At 35.3% G+C, this 16,086-nt stretch overlaps 1 protein-coding gene and 1 long non-coding RNA gene across 3 annotated transcripts in view; one reads left to right on the plus strand and one right to left on the minus strand.

Moving 5' to 3' along the window:
* The window catches only part of LOC308643161, a 27,688-nt gene extending 15,308 nt beyond the window's left edge, over positions 1–12,380 (plus strand). Inside the window, exon 4 of one of the 2 annotated variants that reach the window (XR_014020712.1) lies at positions 11,806–12,380. This is a non-coding gene — a long non-coding RNA (uncharacterized lncRNA). Of the gene's footprint in view, positions 1–8,260; positions 10,159–11,805 lie in introns of those variants that run through there. The other variant, XR_014020713.1, reaches the window with a different exon arrangement.
* A 997-nt stretch (positions 12,381–13,377) lies between these two features.
* Positions 13,378–16,086, minus strand: part of CPED1 (cadherin like and PC-esterase domain containing 1) — a 250,065-nt gene continuing 247,356 nt past the window's right edge. The window contains exon 23 of the mRNA XM_081282994.1: positions 13,378–15,284. Within this exon, the coding sequence (XP_081139120.1) occupies positions 15,063–15,284 (222 nt within the window). The 3' untranslated portion in view covers positions 13,378–15,062. The remainder of the gene's footprint in view (positions 15,285–16,086) is intronic.

Raw genomic sequence — 16,086 nt, forward strand, 5'->3', positions numbered from 1 at the left:
CCAGTACCTATGGATATGATCTTATTTGGAACAAGGGTCTTTATGGATAAAATTCAGAATCTTAAGATGAGATTGTCCTAAATTTTTGGGTGGAACTAAATCCAATAAATTTGTCTTTATGTTATGAAGGACAGAAGAGAAGACAGTCTCAGAGGAGAAGGAGGCCATGTGAATATGGGGCAGGGATTGGAGTGATGGCAAAATGAGAATTGGAACCACTAGAAACTGGAAGAGGCAAGGAACTATCCTCCCCTAGAGCCTGCAAGGATGTATAGACCAGTGGGCATTTTGATTCCAGACTTTTGGCCTCTAGTACACATACCTGTTGTTTACACCATCCTGCTTATGGTACTTTGTTAAGGTAGCCCTAGGAAACTAATTTTGAAATGGGCATATTTGGGGGAGGAAGAATTATTCTGTCTAACATATCAACGATGTTTTTTTATGAAGTTTTCTTTCCCTTGCTTCTTCCAAGTTTCTTTTTTTTTCTGTTTGTTTTGTCTCTACCTATCTTTTTAGAAACTAGCCTCAGATGTCTCATAATACTTTCTTGTTGATCATAATTATGAGTGGAGCACTGAGCCAATCAGAAGCTCTGAACATGTGGGTGGTTCTTATTGACTTTGGGTTTTATTTTACTGTGACTTTGATGAGTCATTTTATTGGCAAATCTTCAATGTCAGTATATTTATGTCTTGTCTCTTAGGCTGGTCAGTTTCCACAGAAGCACATTCCAGGCTTCTGTCTTGATGATATTGACTAGAGTTCTTCAGTATAGAAGAGCTTGAGAGGTCTTAACATTTACCATCTAAATTTTTGTTAAGTATGTGATTTGCACCCTCACTTCTGGTATTCCTCTGCCCAAACTCTCAGGCTCTTACATTTTTTTCAAGAGTAGACCTACTGCCTTCCTTTGGGGTATATAGGACACTTGTTAAGCTCTCTTTAATATGGAAACAATTTGGGATCTGCTTCCTTAACTTGCAGCTGACCCTTTTGCTTTTAGCCCCTACTTTCAATTTAATTACAGAGATTGTGGTACCCCCAATTCCTAACACTGGGAATTTCTGTGATGTCACATACATAGATTGATTTTTTTCGCCTTTCCTAATGACTTAGATTCTACTTACTTGGTTCTGTTAATTTAGTCATCAGTAACTTATCTACTTTCCAATTTTCAAAAATGTATTTATGTGTTTCCTTATTTTTCTTTTGTTGTTTAGATAGATATTCTTTAAAAAAATTAATTTACTATAGTTATAGTAGACTTTTGGAAGAGAGAAAAGAAAGTAAATATTCATGTTCTACTCATCACCTTTAACCAGGAATTCCACAATAAACACATATTTCATGGACATGACATCATTATAGATATGTTTATTCAATGTGAGGAAATCTTAGGTTGTGTTTTTATTTTTTTAACATTTTCATTTTAATTACTTTTCCTATAGACTCTAATTTTTAAAATATCTTGATTACCCCTTAAGAGTTTTAATTCCATTAATATTTATTCATTGTACAAAGAATAAGAAATTCTTATAGGCAAAAAGAAAACTCACTTGTAATCCCATGACCAGAATAGTGTCTATTGACATTTTAGTGTGTGTTCTTTTGATTTTTGTCCTTGCATATTTTATACTAAAAATTTCAATTCAAATTTTGATTTAATAATATTTTTTATTTAACACACAAAATCAAGATTTTTTCCCAGTTGTGAGGATTTTATTTAATTTCCCTAGTACATTAGCAGATAGGTACAATACTTTGGAAATTCTTTGTGGAAACACTTTGAACTGAGCCACACTTTGTAAACCACTTGTTATTTCTCTACCAGAGGTATTTAAACCTCAACAAGAATCCAATAAATAAAATTCATTCTTTTGATTGATGATGAACATTTCTTTAGCAAATATTTTATAGTCATTTGCTGCATAATGACATTTCAGCCAATGATGCACTGTATATACCACACAGCCTAGTTGTGCAATAAGCTATACTATCTAGCTTTATTTAAGTACACCCATGATGTTCGTACGGTGATAAAATTGCCTAATGACATGTTTCTGAGAATATATCCCTGTTGTTAAGCAGCATATATCTGTCTTAAGTCTTGTAGTAGAACTGTTTTCCTTAGTTAAAAGTCCTTAGAACAACACTTAGACTGGCTAGGGCGTGCTCATTCACAGAAATTTTGCACTTTGCTATAGTTGGTATTCTCATCATTTACTCTGACACTGTATAAGCTGTTTGTGTAGCAACTTCAGCCATTGTCATCTCAGTAGCACAGAGTGACCAGATAGTCTGATGGTTTGAAACCAGGAATACAGAGAGACAGGGACAATGGTCAAGGAACATATGTGTAGTGTCTGGTGCTGGGAAACATTTGATCTTGTCAGGATCACTGCATACGGGTCATAGTCAGGCCAGACTTGGGAAGTGCCTTAATGTCACATATTTGAATGCTTCCCCATAGCAGTTGACCTTTTGTTTGAATGTTTAGTCACAGTAATTCTAGTAGTTGCATAAATTCTAGTAGGTGCATCTCAGACAAATGGTTTAACAGTTCCAGTGCTTCACATCATGGTTATTGAACATAGATGCTACTTCAGATATGTATTGACAATTGAGAAATCTGGAAGTTAATTTTCAGATGTTAATATAGGGATCCAGACTCATAATCTTTACTGTAAAGCAACTGGGATGGTGTCTTTGGGAGAATGCTGAGCGATGAGCAGCCTCATACTGAAAATGTAACATAATATTCACTGAAATAGTTCCTGTGACTTACACAGTTCACTTTATACACTGGGAACACTTAATTCAGGACAGAGGACAGCCTTCATTGCTGGGAGATGTGGTGAATACAATAAGCAAATGAGTTACAATAGACTTATTTCTGATGCAAGAAAGCTCATGATTCTAAGACTAAACTAAGAATTAGTCCTTTTCAAAAGACAGTTCCAGAAAGTACCACTAATCAGATTAGTGTGTATAAACAAAATGTCTATTTGCTTTTGTGACTGCCATTATCCTCTCTCTGATTAAGAGCATCTTTGCATTCTCTTAGCACAGCAGTTACTTCATGTCTATAAAACCAAATGCACATCTGGATAATTAAACGTTTAGTTTTCAATCAGAGGCTGTGACCCTTGGCTGCCTATTTCTGGCATAGCCTCTAAGAGCTACTTGCTGAATTTGTGGATAAATTCTAGACTCTTCTGTCTGACTGGGAATTATGATGACTAGTGACATCTGCCATCATTTCTTTAGAGTTTCTAAGACTTCTGCTTCATTCTTCTTTTACTTCCTGTTGCTCTCATTTCTTACCTTTTTTTAGTCTTATTATCTTCTGTCATCTACTTCTTTTTCTTTTTTCTTCCTTGTAACCTGATGGAAAAAACTGACTTATCTTCTCAATTGGAGTTTTAGACTAAAATAAGCAAATACATAAAAACTGATTCTCCTGGAACCATAAGAATAGGAGCTTTGCCAAGAAAAGTAGAGTATGCCTGTAATCCCACCAGCTCTGGAGGCTGAAACAGAAGGATCACGACGAGTTCAAAGCCAACCTCAGCAGTTTAGCAAGGCGGTAAGACTCAGTGAGACCCTGTCTCTAAATAAAATGCAAAATAGGGCTGGGGTGTGGCTCAGTGGTTGAATGCCCCTGATTTCAATCCCCAGTACACCCCCCAAAAAAATAGGAGCTTTAAGTTTTTAAATCTCATTTCTCAAAAAAAGTTTTCCAGTGATCATCTTGGAGTGAACCATATTAATAAGCACAGAAAAATGGCACTGACTATTAGGTTATAGTTCACTTTTAATTTTCACAAAGGAGGATAGAAATTTTGTAGTTTATCTCTAGGTCACCAAACTTCCTTACCTCTTTGGTAAGGAAGGTCAGAGACAATGGGCGTATCTAGTCGAATGTTTTAAATCCTTTAAAAAATTGATTGTCACCACTACATAAATCTTTAATGTTTCTAATTTTCCAGTGACTTCTTCAGGAAAATGACCTTTACATTTCTTCCTACCCATGCACTTCTTAGACGCTTGACTAACATATTCTCATATAAATTATCTGTAATAGTTTGTTTAGAAGAACACAGATATCGATATACAGTCATTTGAATAAATCCTTTTCTATCAGAGAAAATTTCCTAAACGGGGCCATGAGAGTAGATGGAAGATGCAGGACGCAGGACATTTAGCCTTCCAAAGCAGGCACATTGAACCTGGCAACCATTGAGAAAGTTGATGTCTCTGCTATATTATGCTGAGTTGCAAATTTTATTTGTTTTCTCTAAGTAATAAGGGATGAATATAAGCTTTTCATTTCCATCAACAACTAAGCAGCAGCAGTTAGTAATTGTTTTGGTTTAGATATGAGGTGCCCTCCAAAGGACATGTGTGAGACAATGCAAAAAAGCTTAGAGGTAAAATGATTGGGTTATGAGAGCCTTAACATAATCTGTGCACTGATCCCCTGATAGGGATCAACTGGGCAGTAACTGTAGGCAGGTAGAGTGTGGCTGGACAAGGTGGATAATTGCGGCCATGCCACACCTTCTACCATGATGTTATACTACACCTTGAGCCAAGAACAATGAAGTTGGCCTTCTATGGACTGAGACCTCTGAAACTCTGACCTCAAATATACTTTTCCTCCTACAAAGTTGTTCTTGACAGGTCTTTTGGTGCCAACTGGTCTGCTCTTAGATACAATGTAACAAAGAAGAACAATGCTTTGAGTAGCAGGGTAAATTAGCCAATGAGAGATGGAGAGGGCAAGAAAAGCCGTGCTTATTAGATATTCTGGCTGTGTTGAAGTGGTCCAATGCAAAATGACAGGTAATAGGTATAGTGCAATTATGTCATCTCTGGAATTGGGAGTTTTCCAGAAAAATGATTAGCATCTCTTTAGCAATTCTTCGGAATTGATATATGCCAAGTCCATCACTCAGCTCTAAGTGATTTTAAAGTTCAGCCTTTAGAATTAACTTGGCAAAGTATGGCCTTTTGTCACAATGGTCCATTGGCAGCCAATGATCCTTTGCTTCTCAGGTTCCTCATATCTCCCAGAGGAATCCTTTTCCCAAAAGAGTTCACTTCAAAATTATGCCTTGCCCCCCCCCCTTATTTACTCAGTGCCTCAAATTTAGCCAAAAGTTGGGAGAATGTGATTAAATTCAGTCACAGTACAAATGTCTCAATGACCCTATTCTGAAGGTTAATTTAGGCAATTCCATTAATTGAAAGGATTTCAAATTGTAGAATCTAATGAAATAAACAATTGTGAGTAATAGTATGGGGCCATTTGGTAACAAAACAAGGAAGTTTTCCTTTCCTTTGAATCCTAGACACGGCTGCATATGAAAGTATCAGTATCATTCTCATGCTCTGAGTTCTCTTTATACTTCCCATGCTGCTTGCAAAATTAACTTGCTGAACAACATATCTGTCATCTTGTTTTTTTCAACAGTTAATCTACTGTTGTAAAAAAAAAAATTAGAGAATTGGTGAACGTAAAAGATGCAAGTACCTATTTGAAGTTCACCAGAAGCAGATGTCTCCTTACCTATACTTTTTGGTGATAATGTGATCTTCCTACCTATAGAGCTTTTAGTTCTATAATTAAATACAGTTGCATTGTTAATGCACTGTTGACATTAACTTGTATCTTATATACACAAGACTGGGAATACACATATGTTAACTTGAAACAGCTGTTTGCGAAATTACTACAATATGGTAAATACTTCTTTTAACCATTAAGTCCTTCTATTTAAACATGATTTGCATCTGTAAGCACTTATTATGTATAAAATTAAAGGAAGATTTATGACATTAAAATGAATTTTGATGCTACTTTAATATTGAATTTGACGTAGTATGGTAGAAAAAGAAAACTAGTGGAACTATTTCTCTAGATCAGAAGCCATGCCCCATTGATATGCATGGCACAAGGACAGAGCCTGTATGGCCATCTTTCCTCAGGCTCCAGTCATCTGATAGTTCAGAATGGGGCCATCAGTACAGCTTTGCTCTGTGTCCTCTAATTTTGGTATGGAAATTGTAGAACCTTTGGGATAAATTGTTTGTGGTGTCTCCTGATTCCTCCAACACTCTCATTTTTGGCTACCTGAAGTTCCATAATCAGAATGTCTTACTTTGCCCTCTCTTAAAATTTCAGTATCTTTGTGTGAACAAATTGAAATATGAGGACTGATCATTCATTTAAACCTGAGCATGACTTCATCACACCCTTTCCAGATTTAAAGCGGGAGGGAAGGAGAGAGAAACAATGAGAGGTGTCAAACAAAGAGGAGGTCTCAAATCACCTTAGACCTGCATGAACTGCAAGACTTAGGGCCCATCAGCATCTGGAGCTTTTAACATACTCCCTACGTGGACTAGGCAGGCAACTTCATATGCAGTTCACATCTTCCCTAACTACCTCTTTAGTGCTGCACTTCAGCCCTCAGGACACTGGGAACTAACAATTGGTACTTGCTGAGGAGATTTTTAAAATGATGATGCTATTCCCAACATAATACTTTGTCAAAGACTTTTAGCAAGTTCTATTTTGAACACAATTTCTAACACTAGGAAGTGCTTGAGGTTTTTAGAGTTAATTTTTTAATTTTATAAAAATTCTTTAAGAGTCTTTCCTTTGCTAGGCAACTGATTTCTAAAAAGAATGCAATGATTTAAACACAATAATACTCAGTGAAAGAAGCTGACCACAAAAACCATGTATTGTATGATTCTATTTATATGAAACATCCAGTGTAGGTAAAAAATCTGTCCGAAAACAAAGACAGAAAGTTGATCAGTGCTTGCCTAAGTTTGGGAGATGGGGGAGGAGGAGGGTGGAAAATGAGTACTATGTTTCTTTTGGGGATGATAAAAATGTTCTAAAGTTAGGTTTTCAAGATGCTTGAAAAGCTGTGTGAAACATTTTTTTAAATACTGAATTGTATACTTTAAAAGAGTAAATGTTATGATAGGTAAATTATACCTCAATAAAACAATTAAAAGATAAATAATAAACACAACCATTAACAAAACCTTAATCCCTTCCTCATGGAGCATGCATTGTTGGGATACACTTAGAAAAAGATAAAGACTGAGGGAGAGAGGAGTGGAGAATGCTAAGGGAACTTCAAGAGAGGCCAGTGCTTGGATCACTGCTTGGAGAATCAGAGGAGATGGGACCTAAGCTGAGAAGTAAGGAGCAGAGAAAAGAACATAAGAGAACAATATTTACTGAACGCCTCCTCTGTGTCAAACATTTTACAATAGAAAGATGAACAGATCAAGCTCAAGCCGTGAGAAGCTCAGTTGCAATGGGACAGAGTATACAGAAGCAATTATGGATAATAAGGGATTGTCACTGTGCCAGGATTGAGGTAGATGCAGGGACAGAGAAGTAAAAAAAGGGGGGGGGGACGAATAAATCCAGTCAATGTAGTGGAGCCAAATAAAAAAGTAGACTTGGGGAAGGAAGTTATGTTTTAACATGTGAAGAATCTTGCACCCAGGGATACCCTCTTCCACAGTGTACAGGGTTCAATTATACTGCTGCTACCATCTCACTCCTCATCTATCTATCGCAGCCCTTGCCAGTGGGAAAGGCTGACAAGATCAGAGGCCCCAGGGAAAGCTGTGAGGTAGGAAATATGGCAAAGAGGCAGAGCACATGGCAGGGATCTCTTCCAAGAGTGATTCCCACACAAGAGAATTCTATTGATCTGTTTTCTTTCAGAAGGGCACAAAGTTGCCCAGCTCTCTCTCTGTCCCCAAGTTCTCTTTGGTTTCAAAAGTTGTAGCCCTCACGACTTTGCAGTTCACCATTTCTTAGCATCTTCTCCTTCTGGCGATTTCTGGCAGTTCAGTTGCTTGTCACCTCTCAAGAGAACCATCTGATAGACACCTCCCCTAGCATATCCCTCCCAGCTCTGCCACTGCTTAGCATAGGCCTGGGATCACATTCTACACATGTCCAGACAGGCACCTGGCAAAGGCACCCAGAGATATAGAATCTGTCATTCTAAAGGCTTTGCATACTGCTATAAATCAAAAATAGGAGGAATGTTTTTAAGAAACTAATTCAATGGCTATAAGATTATTACCTATTTCATTGTATGTGCATGCATGTATATATTTGTGTACATTTTAGACATGTAAATACACATATACATGTGTTTATAGAGTGTGGATGAACTCTTGTTTAAAATAATACAGAATTTTTCTTTTTAAGGCCATTATTTAACATACTCCACCCAGAGAGAAACCAGAGAAGGCTTGGCTTTGGCCCAACTGTTTTGATTTTCTGCTCTGCAGAGGCAGCATAACAAGTCCTCGACTAGTGGTGAAGGGAAGGCATTTATTTTTACTGTATTTGATAAGAGTTTACTGAAGATGCACACCCAAGAAAGCTTCCATTGGAAGAGAAGTCAATTTCAAGAAAGTCAGCACTTTAAAGACTGATGATAACCCCAGGAAACAGAAAATCACTGTTTAAGCCAATCACCCACTTGAAATTATGGGTTCTTCTGGGAAACAGGAAACTGAGATGCAATGTCTGTATCAGTCCCATCTCAGAATTTATAAATAATTTATGGAAAGTATCAATTTATTCATAAAATAGGTGGCCAAGAGAGTTCTGGGTGTTTACCAATAACATGGTCCTGGAAACCCCATCCTATTGAAATGATTCCTATTCTTGGCAGGAATAACTTGTGCTAAGGGTTGTATCCACACCCTTTTAAAAACATGCCACTGATTTTGCATAGCTAATGTGAGCATTGGAATGGGTATTCTTTGGAAGCAAGTGTGAACATATACCAGGTTTTGCCCAGTGGGCATGCACGTGTGATAGAAACCTATGGATTCAAATCTGTGCCACTTGATAACTGAACTTATTTTAGGCTACAAAGCTATCGTTTCAGCCTCCCCCTTAATTCAGACCGAATTTTATCTTATAAATAGAAGTAACTGTAAATAATTCCATATCCTGCCAATGACATGGTACTGATTTTTAACAAAGGACTCATAAACTCTTTTATGATAATATAAAACTGTAGATCCCATGCCTGTTAAAACATAAGCTTCATGTTACATGTAATTAAGACAAGGAGGAGAATATAAAATGTAAGCTTTAAAACGTATCATGTATTCCATATTTAAATACATGCAGAAAAATACTGCTTTTAAATTGCATTTTAAAGGCAAAGGTAAGGACAAACAGGAATTGTCCTGGTAAATGAATGATGCCCTGGGTGAAAAAACAACTTACTCAAAAATAGGTTTACCATTTCAGATTCTTCAGAGATACACTATATTGATTATCATTTTCTATGTTTTCCCAGTCGTATACGAGGAAAATATCACTAGAAGGACATTCTCCTGCTATTTGGCTCTGAGTTATCATTTTTGGCCCAATAAAGACTTAAAATGATTTTTTACTTTTTTAGATGGAATTAGACCCTCCAAAATGACATACATGTTAATAAGAAGGTTTGAAGAGAGGCATATGTGTCAACAGCATCTGGAAAGTGATCTGTATTTGTTAACTCTTGCAGAATACAGAGGAGAGGGAGTCTCTGCCAAGTGAAGGGCTTTGACTCCCTTTCAGCTCTTCTCTGATTGAGATGGGCCTCCTGTATTCACCTGGGTTACATTTGATTCAGTGTTGGCCTTTTGCGTGTGCTCTCATACCCACTTATTGGCTGAAAAGGGACACAAAATTCTGAAACCCAAACCTTCACCGTTATAGGTAAAAAAATCTACTAGAGACCAAATAATCTTTTACATTTAAATAGAGCTCAGCAGATACACATGTGCATTACAAGTCACAACACAGTCTCATTTTATTTTAGTATTTTAAAATATTTTTCTAGTGTCCAAATTCATGACTTAATATTTAAGACATGCAAATTATGGACCAAATAAAAAATTAGAGACTTTAAAGAAAATTATATTGTTGACTTGATGCTATAAAAATCTACAGGTTTAGAACAGATTTTATTATAAAAAGGAAGTAGAAATACAATTGAACAATATATATATATAAATACACCATATTTCATAACCATTAAATAATTTAGCTGAGCATTAAAAGCTGAATCAAATTGATGCATTTCTCTAACCATAAAATAAAAAAAATCACTCTATAGTTGAGAATCAATTGAATATATTTTATATTTATGAAACCATGTTAACTATTCTGATATGTCAGTAATCAATTGTAATTGCTTTACTCTTTACGTATGTCTACATATTTTCATGGATTTCATATAAATTGCTTTTTCATGTAACCAAAAGTATATATTTTAATTTCCTGTAATAAAAAGAATAATATGATGTTACACATAAATCACCTAAGGAAATATCTTGGTTAGAGATATTAAATGCCTAATCCAAAATGCAATATTTTCCCCAGATGTATTATACAGAGTCGGAAAAAAGACTTTAAAAAACTAAATGAAAACAGTTCTTTTCAGAGAGCACTACAGACTTTCAATAAAATGCTAGTCAGCATAAATCAAACTCAAAAGTTAATCTACCTAAACATTACACCCTGTAGGAATCCTTTTATAGTGTTTTTTTTTTCCCTAAATGTGACTGTTTTGTTTTTACTATTAGTTGGGCTTAAATAATTATGTTTACTTACATGGCAAATAGATTTACAGATTACACTTTTGATGAGTTCTAAGAATTAAGATGTTCATTATATATATTGAATGAGCTAAAGCTCAGTGATCTGATATTTAGTAAAGTCATAAAACAAATTCTTTATATTTCAGTAAACATAAAAATAAACCAAGTAAGCATCATTTTAGGAAATCTGGATGGTCTATATCAGTTAGAAAAAAAAAAGCTCTTCCGCATGAAGGGATGAATCATAAAAAGAAATATGGAAGTTGATAATAGCTGTTACTGTAGTAGTAAAAACATGATAAAAGGCTTTTTGACATTATGAAATCTTGGAAGCCTTGCCAAACACAAAATCTAGTTTGTAGTGCTTGCAGTATCCTGTTGTCTTTAGTAAGTTTTAGGAGGAATTCTGACAACTTCCGGTTCATCTCCTTCAGCCAAAATGATCTATCAAAAGTCCTTCATTTCTAAGAGTAATCAAAAGGTTTTGACTTTTAAGTACGTATTAAAGAAAAAAAAATCAAGTAAAGACAAGTGTGGTGACCCATACTTGTAATCTACCCACTGTGGAGGCTGAGGCAGGATAATCACAAGTTCAAGGCCTGCCTGGACAATTTACTGAGACCCTGTTTCAAAATAAAAAATAAAAGGGTCAGAGTGTGTGGATCAATTGTAGATCACTCTGTGTTCTATCCCCAGTACTTTGAAAACAAAACAAAACAAAAATTAAACTAGCATTTGCAGAGCAATTGTTTCTTGATTCACAATGGCAGCTTCTGCTATATTATATTTTGTACTTGGATGCATGTTTTTGAAGTTATCAGCTCATATGAGCTTAGTTACACTTATTTACTTTAATTATAATAGTCTTGGAAATGGCTTTTAATGATTTTAAAATACTTTTATAAGATGAAATTTCAAGAGAAAACTTTTAGATATGATGATTTTTTTTTTCAGCATGTGCTCTAATGAAGAAAGCTTTGAGATAAGAAGATCCCAACCCTGGTTATTTTTTTAGGCTCCTTAACCTTGTTATATTAGATACCTGCCCCCCCCCTTTCATACCCTGACCTTACAGCTTTGAAATAACTCTTACTGGTAATGTAATTTTGACACATTTCTGTATTTTTCTTTGGAATCTTCCAGTGAAATGCAACTTTGAAAGAAGAAACTTCAGATGCAGAATAGCTTTGTTTTTCTTTTTTCTCCATAAACCTCACTGCAACTGTTTCCAGTGATATCTTCCAACACTCTCTAAGTGGGAATCACTGTTCTACAGAGAAGATTGCTAGGCACATAGGCCATTAATATTAGTAAGATTGAATGATACAGGGGCTGGGACTGTGGCTCAGTGGTAGCGCACTTGCCTGACATGTGTGAGGCACTGGGTTCGATTCTCAGCATCGCATATAAATAAATAAAAAAAGGTCTATCAACAACTAAAAAAAAAGTGTAAAAAAAAAAAAAGACTGATACAATGCAAACCAAACAAACAAGAGATGGTAAGCCCTTCTTTTACATTTTATGTCTATGGGCTCTTATTTGCCTACTGGCAAAGAGTACAATGTGCCTTTAACCCCACTCCCACCCTCTATGCACATGTGCTCACACACAGTGTCAACAGTAATGCTTGGAAATGTTTATGCAGTTATTCCTGACTTTCAATATTGTAATTGCTTTCTTTAGATTGAATACTGATCATTTCTTACCCAATATAGTATACTTTCTGTAATTTTCACACTTAAAAATAGCTTAAAATGCTTATACCTATTTTAACCCCACTCAAATTATGAACTTGCTAAACATAGACAAATATGAGTGGGTATACATACACACACACCTATTTCCCCAAAGGAAAATAAAATGTTGTTACTTCAACAAGATGTATGTATTAGCTTTTTAATCACTGTGACAAAAACACTGAAGAAAAACAAGGAGGAAAGATTTACTTTGGCTCCAAGTTTCAGAGGTTTTAGCCATTGTCAGACCCATTGTTTCTGGCCTGTGGTAAGGCAGAATATCATGGTGAGGGGTGTGTAATACCAACGCTGCTCACCTGATGGTGGCCACTGGAAAGGAGTGAGAAAAGGAAAGACCAGGGATAAGATATAGTCCCCAAGCGTATGTCCCCAAGGACCCACTCCCTTCAATAGGTCCCACCTTCTACCGTTTCCACCACTTCCCAATAATAGTCCATTAAGCTATGAATGTGTTAATGGATTGATCCATTGATTAGGTTGGAGCCCTTATGATCCAATCACCTCTTAAAAGGTCTGCCTCTGAACATTGCTGCATTGGGGACTAAGCCTTCAACACAAGAGTCTTTGGGAGACATCTTGGATCTGAACCATAATAGCATAGTTAAAATGCTTTCTAGAATTTCAGTGCTTTACTTCAAAAAAAAAAAAAGATTGCCATTAAACTATGTTCAAAAGCTTTTGCTATTGTACAGCAGAGAGTTCATCTGATCATACACTTAGAGATTATCAAAGTTGGAAAAATACTGTATCCTATTAATCACACTCCATTACTTAGATCCACATGATAATATCCCTGCCAAGTGGCTACTGTTGATATGGTTATATAGCTTGCGTGAAACGGAAAAGAACAGATACTCTCCAAACACAGAATATTACTAGTAAGACATTTATTAATAGTATTGTTACAATTATTTCTAAAATCCATTCTTATTTCAATGGTGAAGAGGCAGACACCAGACTAACTCAGCCAGATGATTACTACAATCCAGGTCACAGTGTAATGCAGAAACAGCTGAAATACTGTCAATGATACATTGAAACATGATGGAGCAGCTACAGGAAATGATAACATTTTATAACATTTAAAAAAAATTCAGAGAATCTAAAACTGAAGTTTGCATGTAGATAAAGATACCAGAAAAATCTTTTATTTTTAAGTTAATTCTGTATCATTTTCTTAAAAAATAATCTATCATCTGTAAATGCCTATATTATTGTTTATATCAAGTGATATTTGCATTTAAATACTTTAAGGCAGTTAAATATAAATTTATGTGTATGTTCATATAAAAATATATATAAAAATAGAATATTTGAAGGAAGTGGATATTCATACTAAAGAATTGCTCAATCAAAATAGTTTCATTTTTGTATTTTAATGAAATCGAGGTATTCATAAATTATGTAATTTCAGCCATATTTTGAATTAAGCATGTCAGCTTTTTTTTCCTCAAAAGAAAAATAATCCTTTAAAAGCCACCATAAAGGTGAAATGTAATCTCACAAAAGAGCATTTGCATAATTAGGAAATTAACCATTTTGAACCTAAAAATATAGAAAAGAAAATTTTGGATACTGGTATTAGGTACGTTTTGTATGTCTGCTACCACTTTTATGAAAAACTAAATTTATGCTCTATTCTAAATTGGATTAGATATAGTTGCTCAAGAAAAATGATACTATAAATACTAGTAACAGTACTATTTGGGAACATGTGCAAATGCTTTATGCTAACCCACTTAGAATACATAATCCTTTGCAAAATATTTGTGTAAAATGTAATTGTAATCTTCAATTACATAGTCTGTCAATAGCAGCAAACAAAAGCTTTGTTGCATAATATCATATATGAAACATAATAAAGTAATACATGAGGAACTGTATTTTGTTCCTTGCTTTAAAATGATCTAAATCATCAATTTAGACTGCAGTTACCCATCTAAGTTCACAGACAAGACAGGAGGGAATGTTTATGAAAAACACAAGGAGTGAAGAATTAAATATTGGTGTATTAACTGTAAAATATTTAACTTCCTGTTTCTCTCATAGAATCTCTTCAAAGTCCTTGTAGGGCAGCATTTGTGTTGTTTCCCTTTCAGTTATAAAATTTTTAAAGTTTAAGAAGAAATGTTTTTCATAAGCATAGGATTCACAAAGTCTAAGTGCTCCTAAAAGCCACATTTTCTCCTGGTAAAGAACATAAGCACAATTCCTACTTGCATGTGGAATGTAATTGCTTGTTTGCATTTTAAAATCAATGTACCTGCAGAGAATTTAACACAATACTGAAGAGCCTGATCCTCTTTCCCTTTTAATTCAAGTGTCTATGTTCCTGTTTATGATCAAAAGGCAATACCCGGCCCATGGTGGTCCTAGATTTTGATTATATTTCAAGTAATCATTTTCTAGCTTTGTCATTCACTCTAAAACCAAATAATTGTTCAAATTCACATCTTGACTTTGTAAAGCTATAGGAAAAACTTATTACTCTTTTTTTTTAAGCAAAATGTGCATTGGTGTGCAGGTGTGTCCTGGTGTGCATGAGTTTGTGGTTGATCTGAAATACAAGTGAGGCACGTTGTTTGGTTCTCTGCCCATCATCCAGGTGAGAAGCTTGTCTCCATCTCCAAACTCAGTTACTCTTTAGGGAGCCCTCACGGTCCTTTTACTTGCACACATCCTGCTGAGAAGGATTTCAGAACAAACCTGATTTATTGGACCTCTGACATGATATGGTGATTGAAGATTTGTTACAAAGTCTTGTTGTAGTTTACTTTGATTGCTGAAATATTTTCCCACTGTATGATTCTTTGATCTTTTCATTTTAATAAAGTGGAATTCTTGGGATAACTTTGATTTCACTACCTGCAAATAAAGAGCAAGAAAATGAGGAAAAAATCAAGGGCATTTAGGTCCTGCATATGTCAATATTACTAATTCTCAAAATAGAATTGCATTTCTGCCACACAGATGTTGCCTGAAGGCCACAAATACAATTTACATAACCAAAAACCAGGGTAACTTATGTTTCAAAGAAGACGAAGGTTGAAATTAGAATTCTTGTCATTTTTCATACCTCCAGGCAGCTGTTCCCAATGCAACTAAGAAACTGTCACAGATAATGTCTCCACTACACCTGTGTATGTTGTGTGTGTGTGTGTGTGCGCGCGCGCACGTGCGCAGGGTCAACAAACCAAACATAACACCAGAATAGAAATGACACTCTTGTGTCTTTGCCAGTCCACTGATTCAGACTTGGTACTCTAAATCTGTCATTGCACCCTTCCATAGAGTGGCAGCTAAAACTATTTTCAGAGAGAAAAAAAGTATTTTTCCATTGCAGATCCCTAAAGTAACACTGGCAGGTAGTGGTTTCATTTCTCTGGGTGCTTAGTGTGCCATGAAATCTGAGAAAGAGCAAATGCTTTATTAACCTAAGAATGTTGTGTATTTGCAGATACATATATAGCTATAGTTTGATCCTAAATATTTTTGCACGAGTTGTATTACAAAACATTCATAAAGCATGAAAAGAATTGTAATCAAAAGTTTTTTCCCCTTGTGGCTCCCACTCCTCACCATTCATTTCCTTTCCAGATAATACCAGTTTCTTCGTGATTCCATTCATAGTATTTTATGAATATTTACATACACTCACACATATAAA

The sequence above is a fragment of the Spermophilus citellus genome (genome assembly GCF_964194105.1).
Source record: "Spermophilus citellus genome assembly, chromosome: 3".
Lineage (NCBI taxonomy): Eukaryota > Metazoa > Chordata > Mammalia > Rodentia > Sciuridae > Spermophilus > Spermophilus citellus.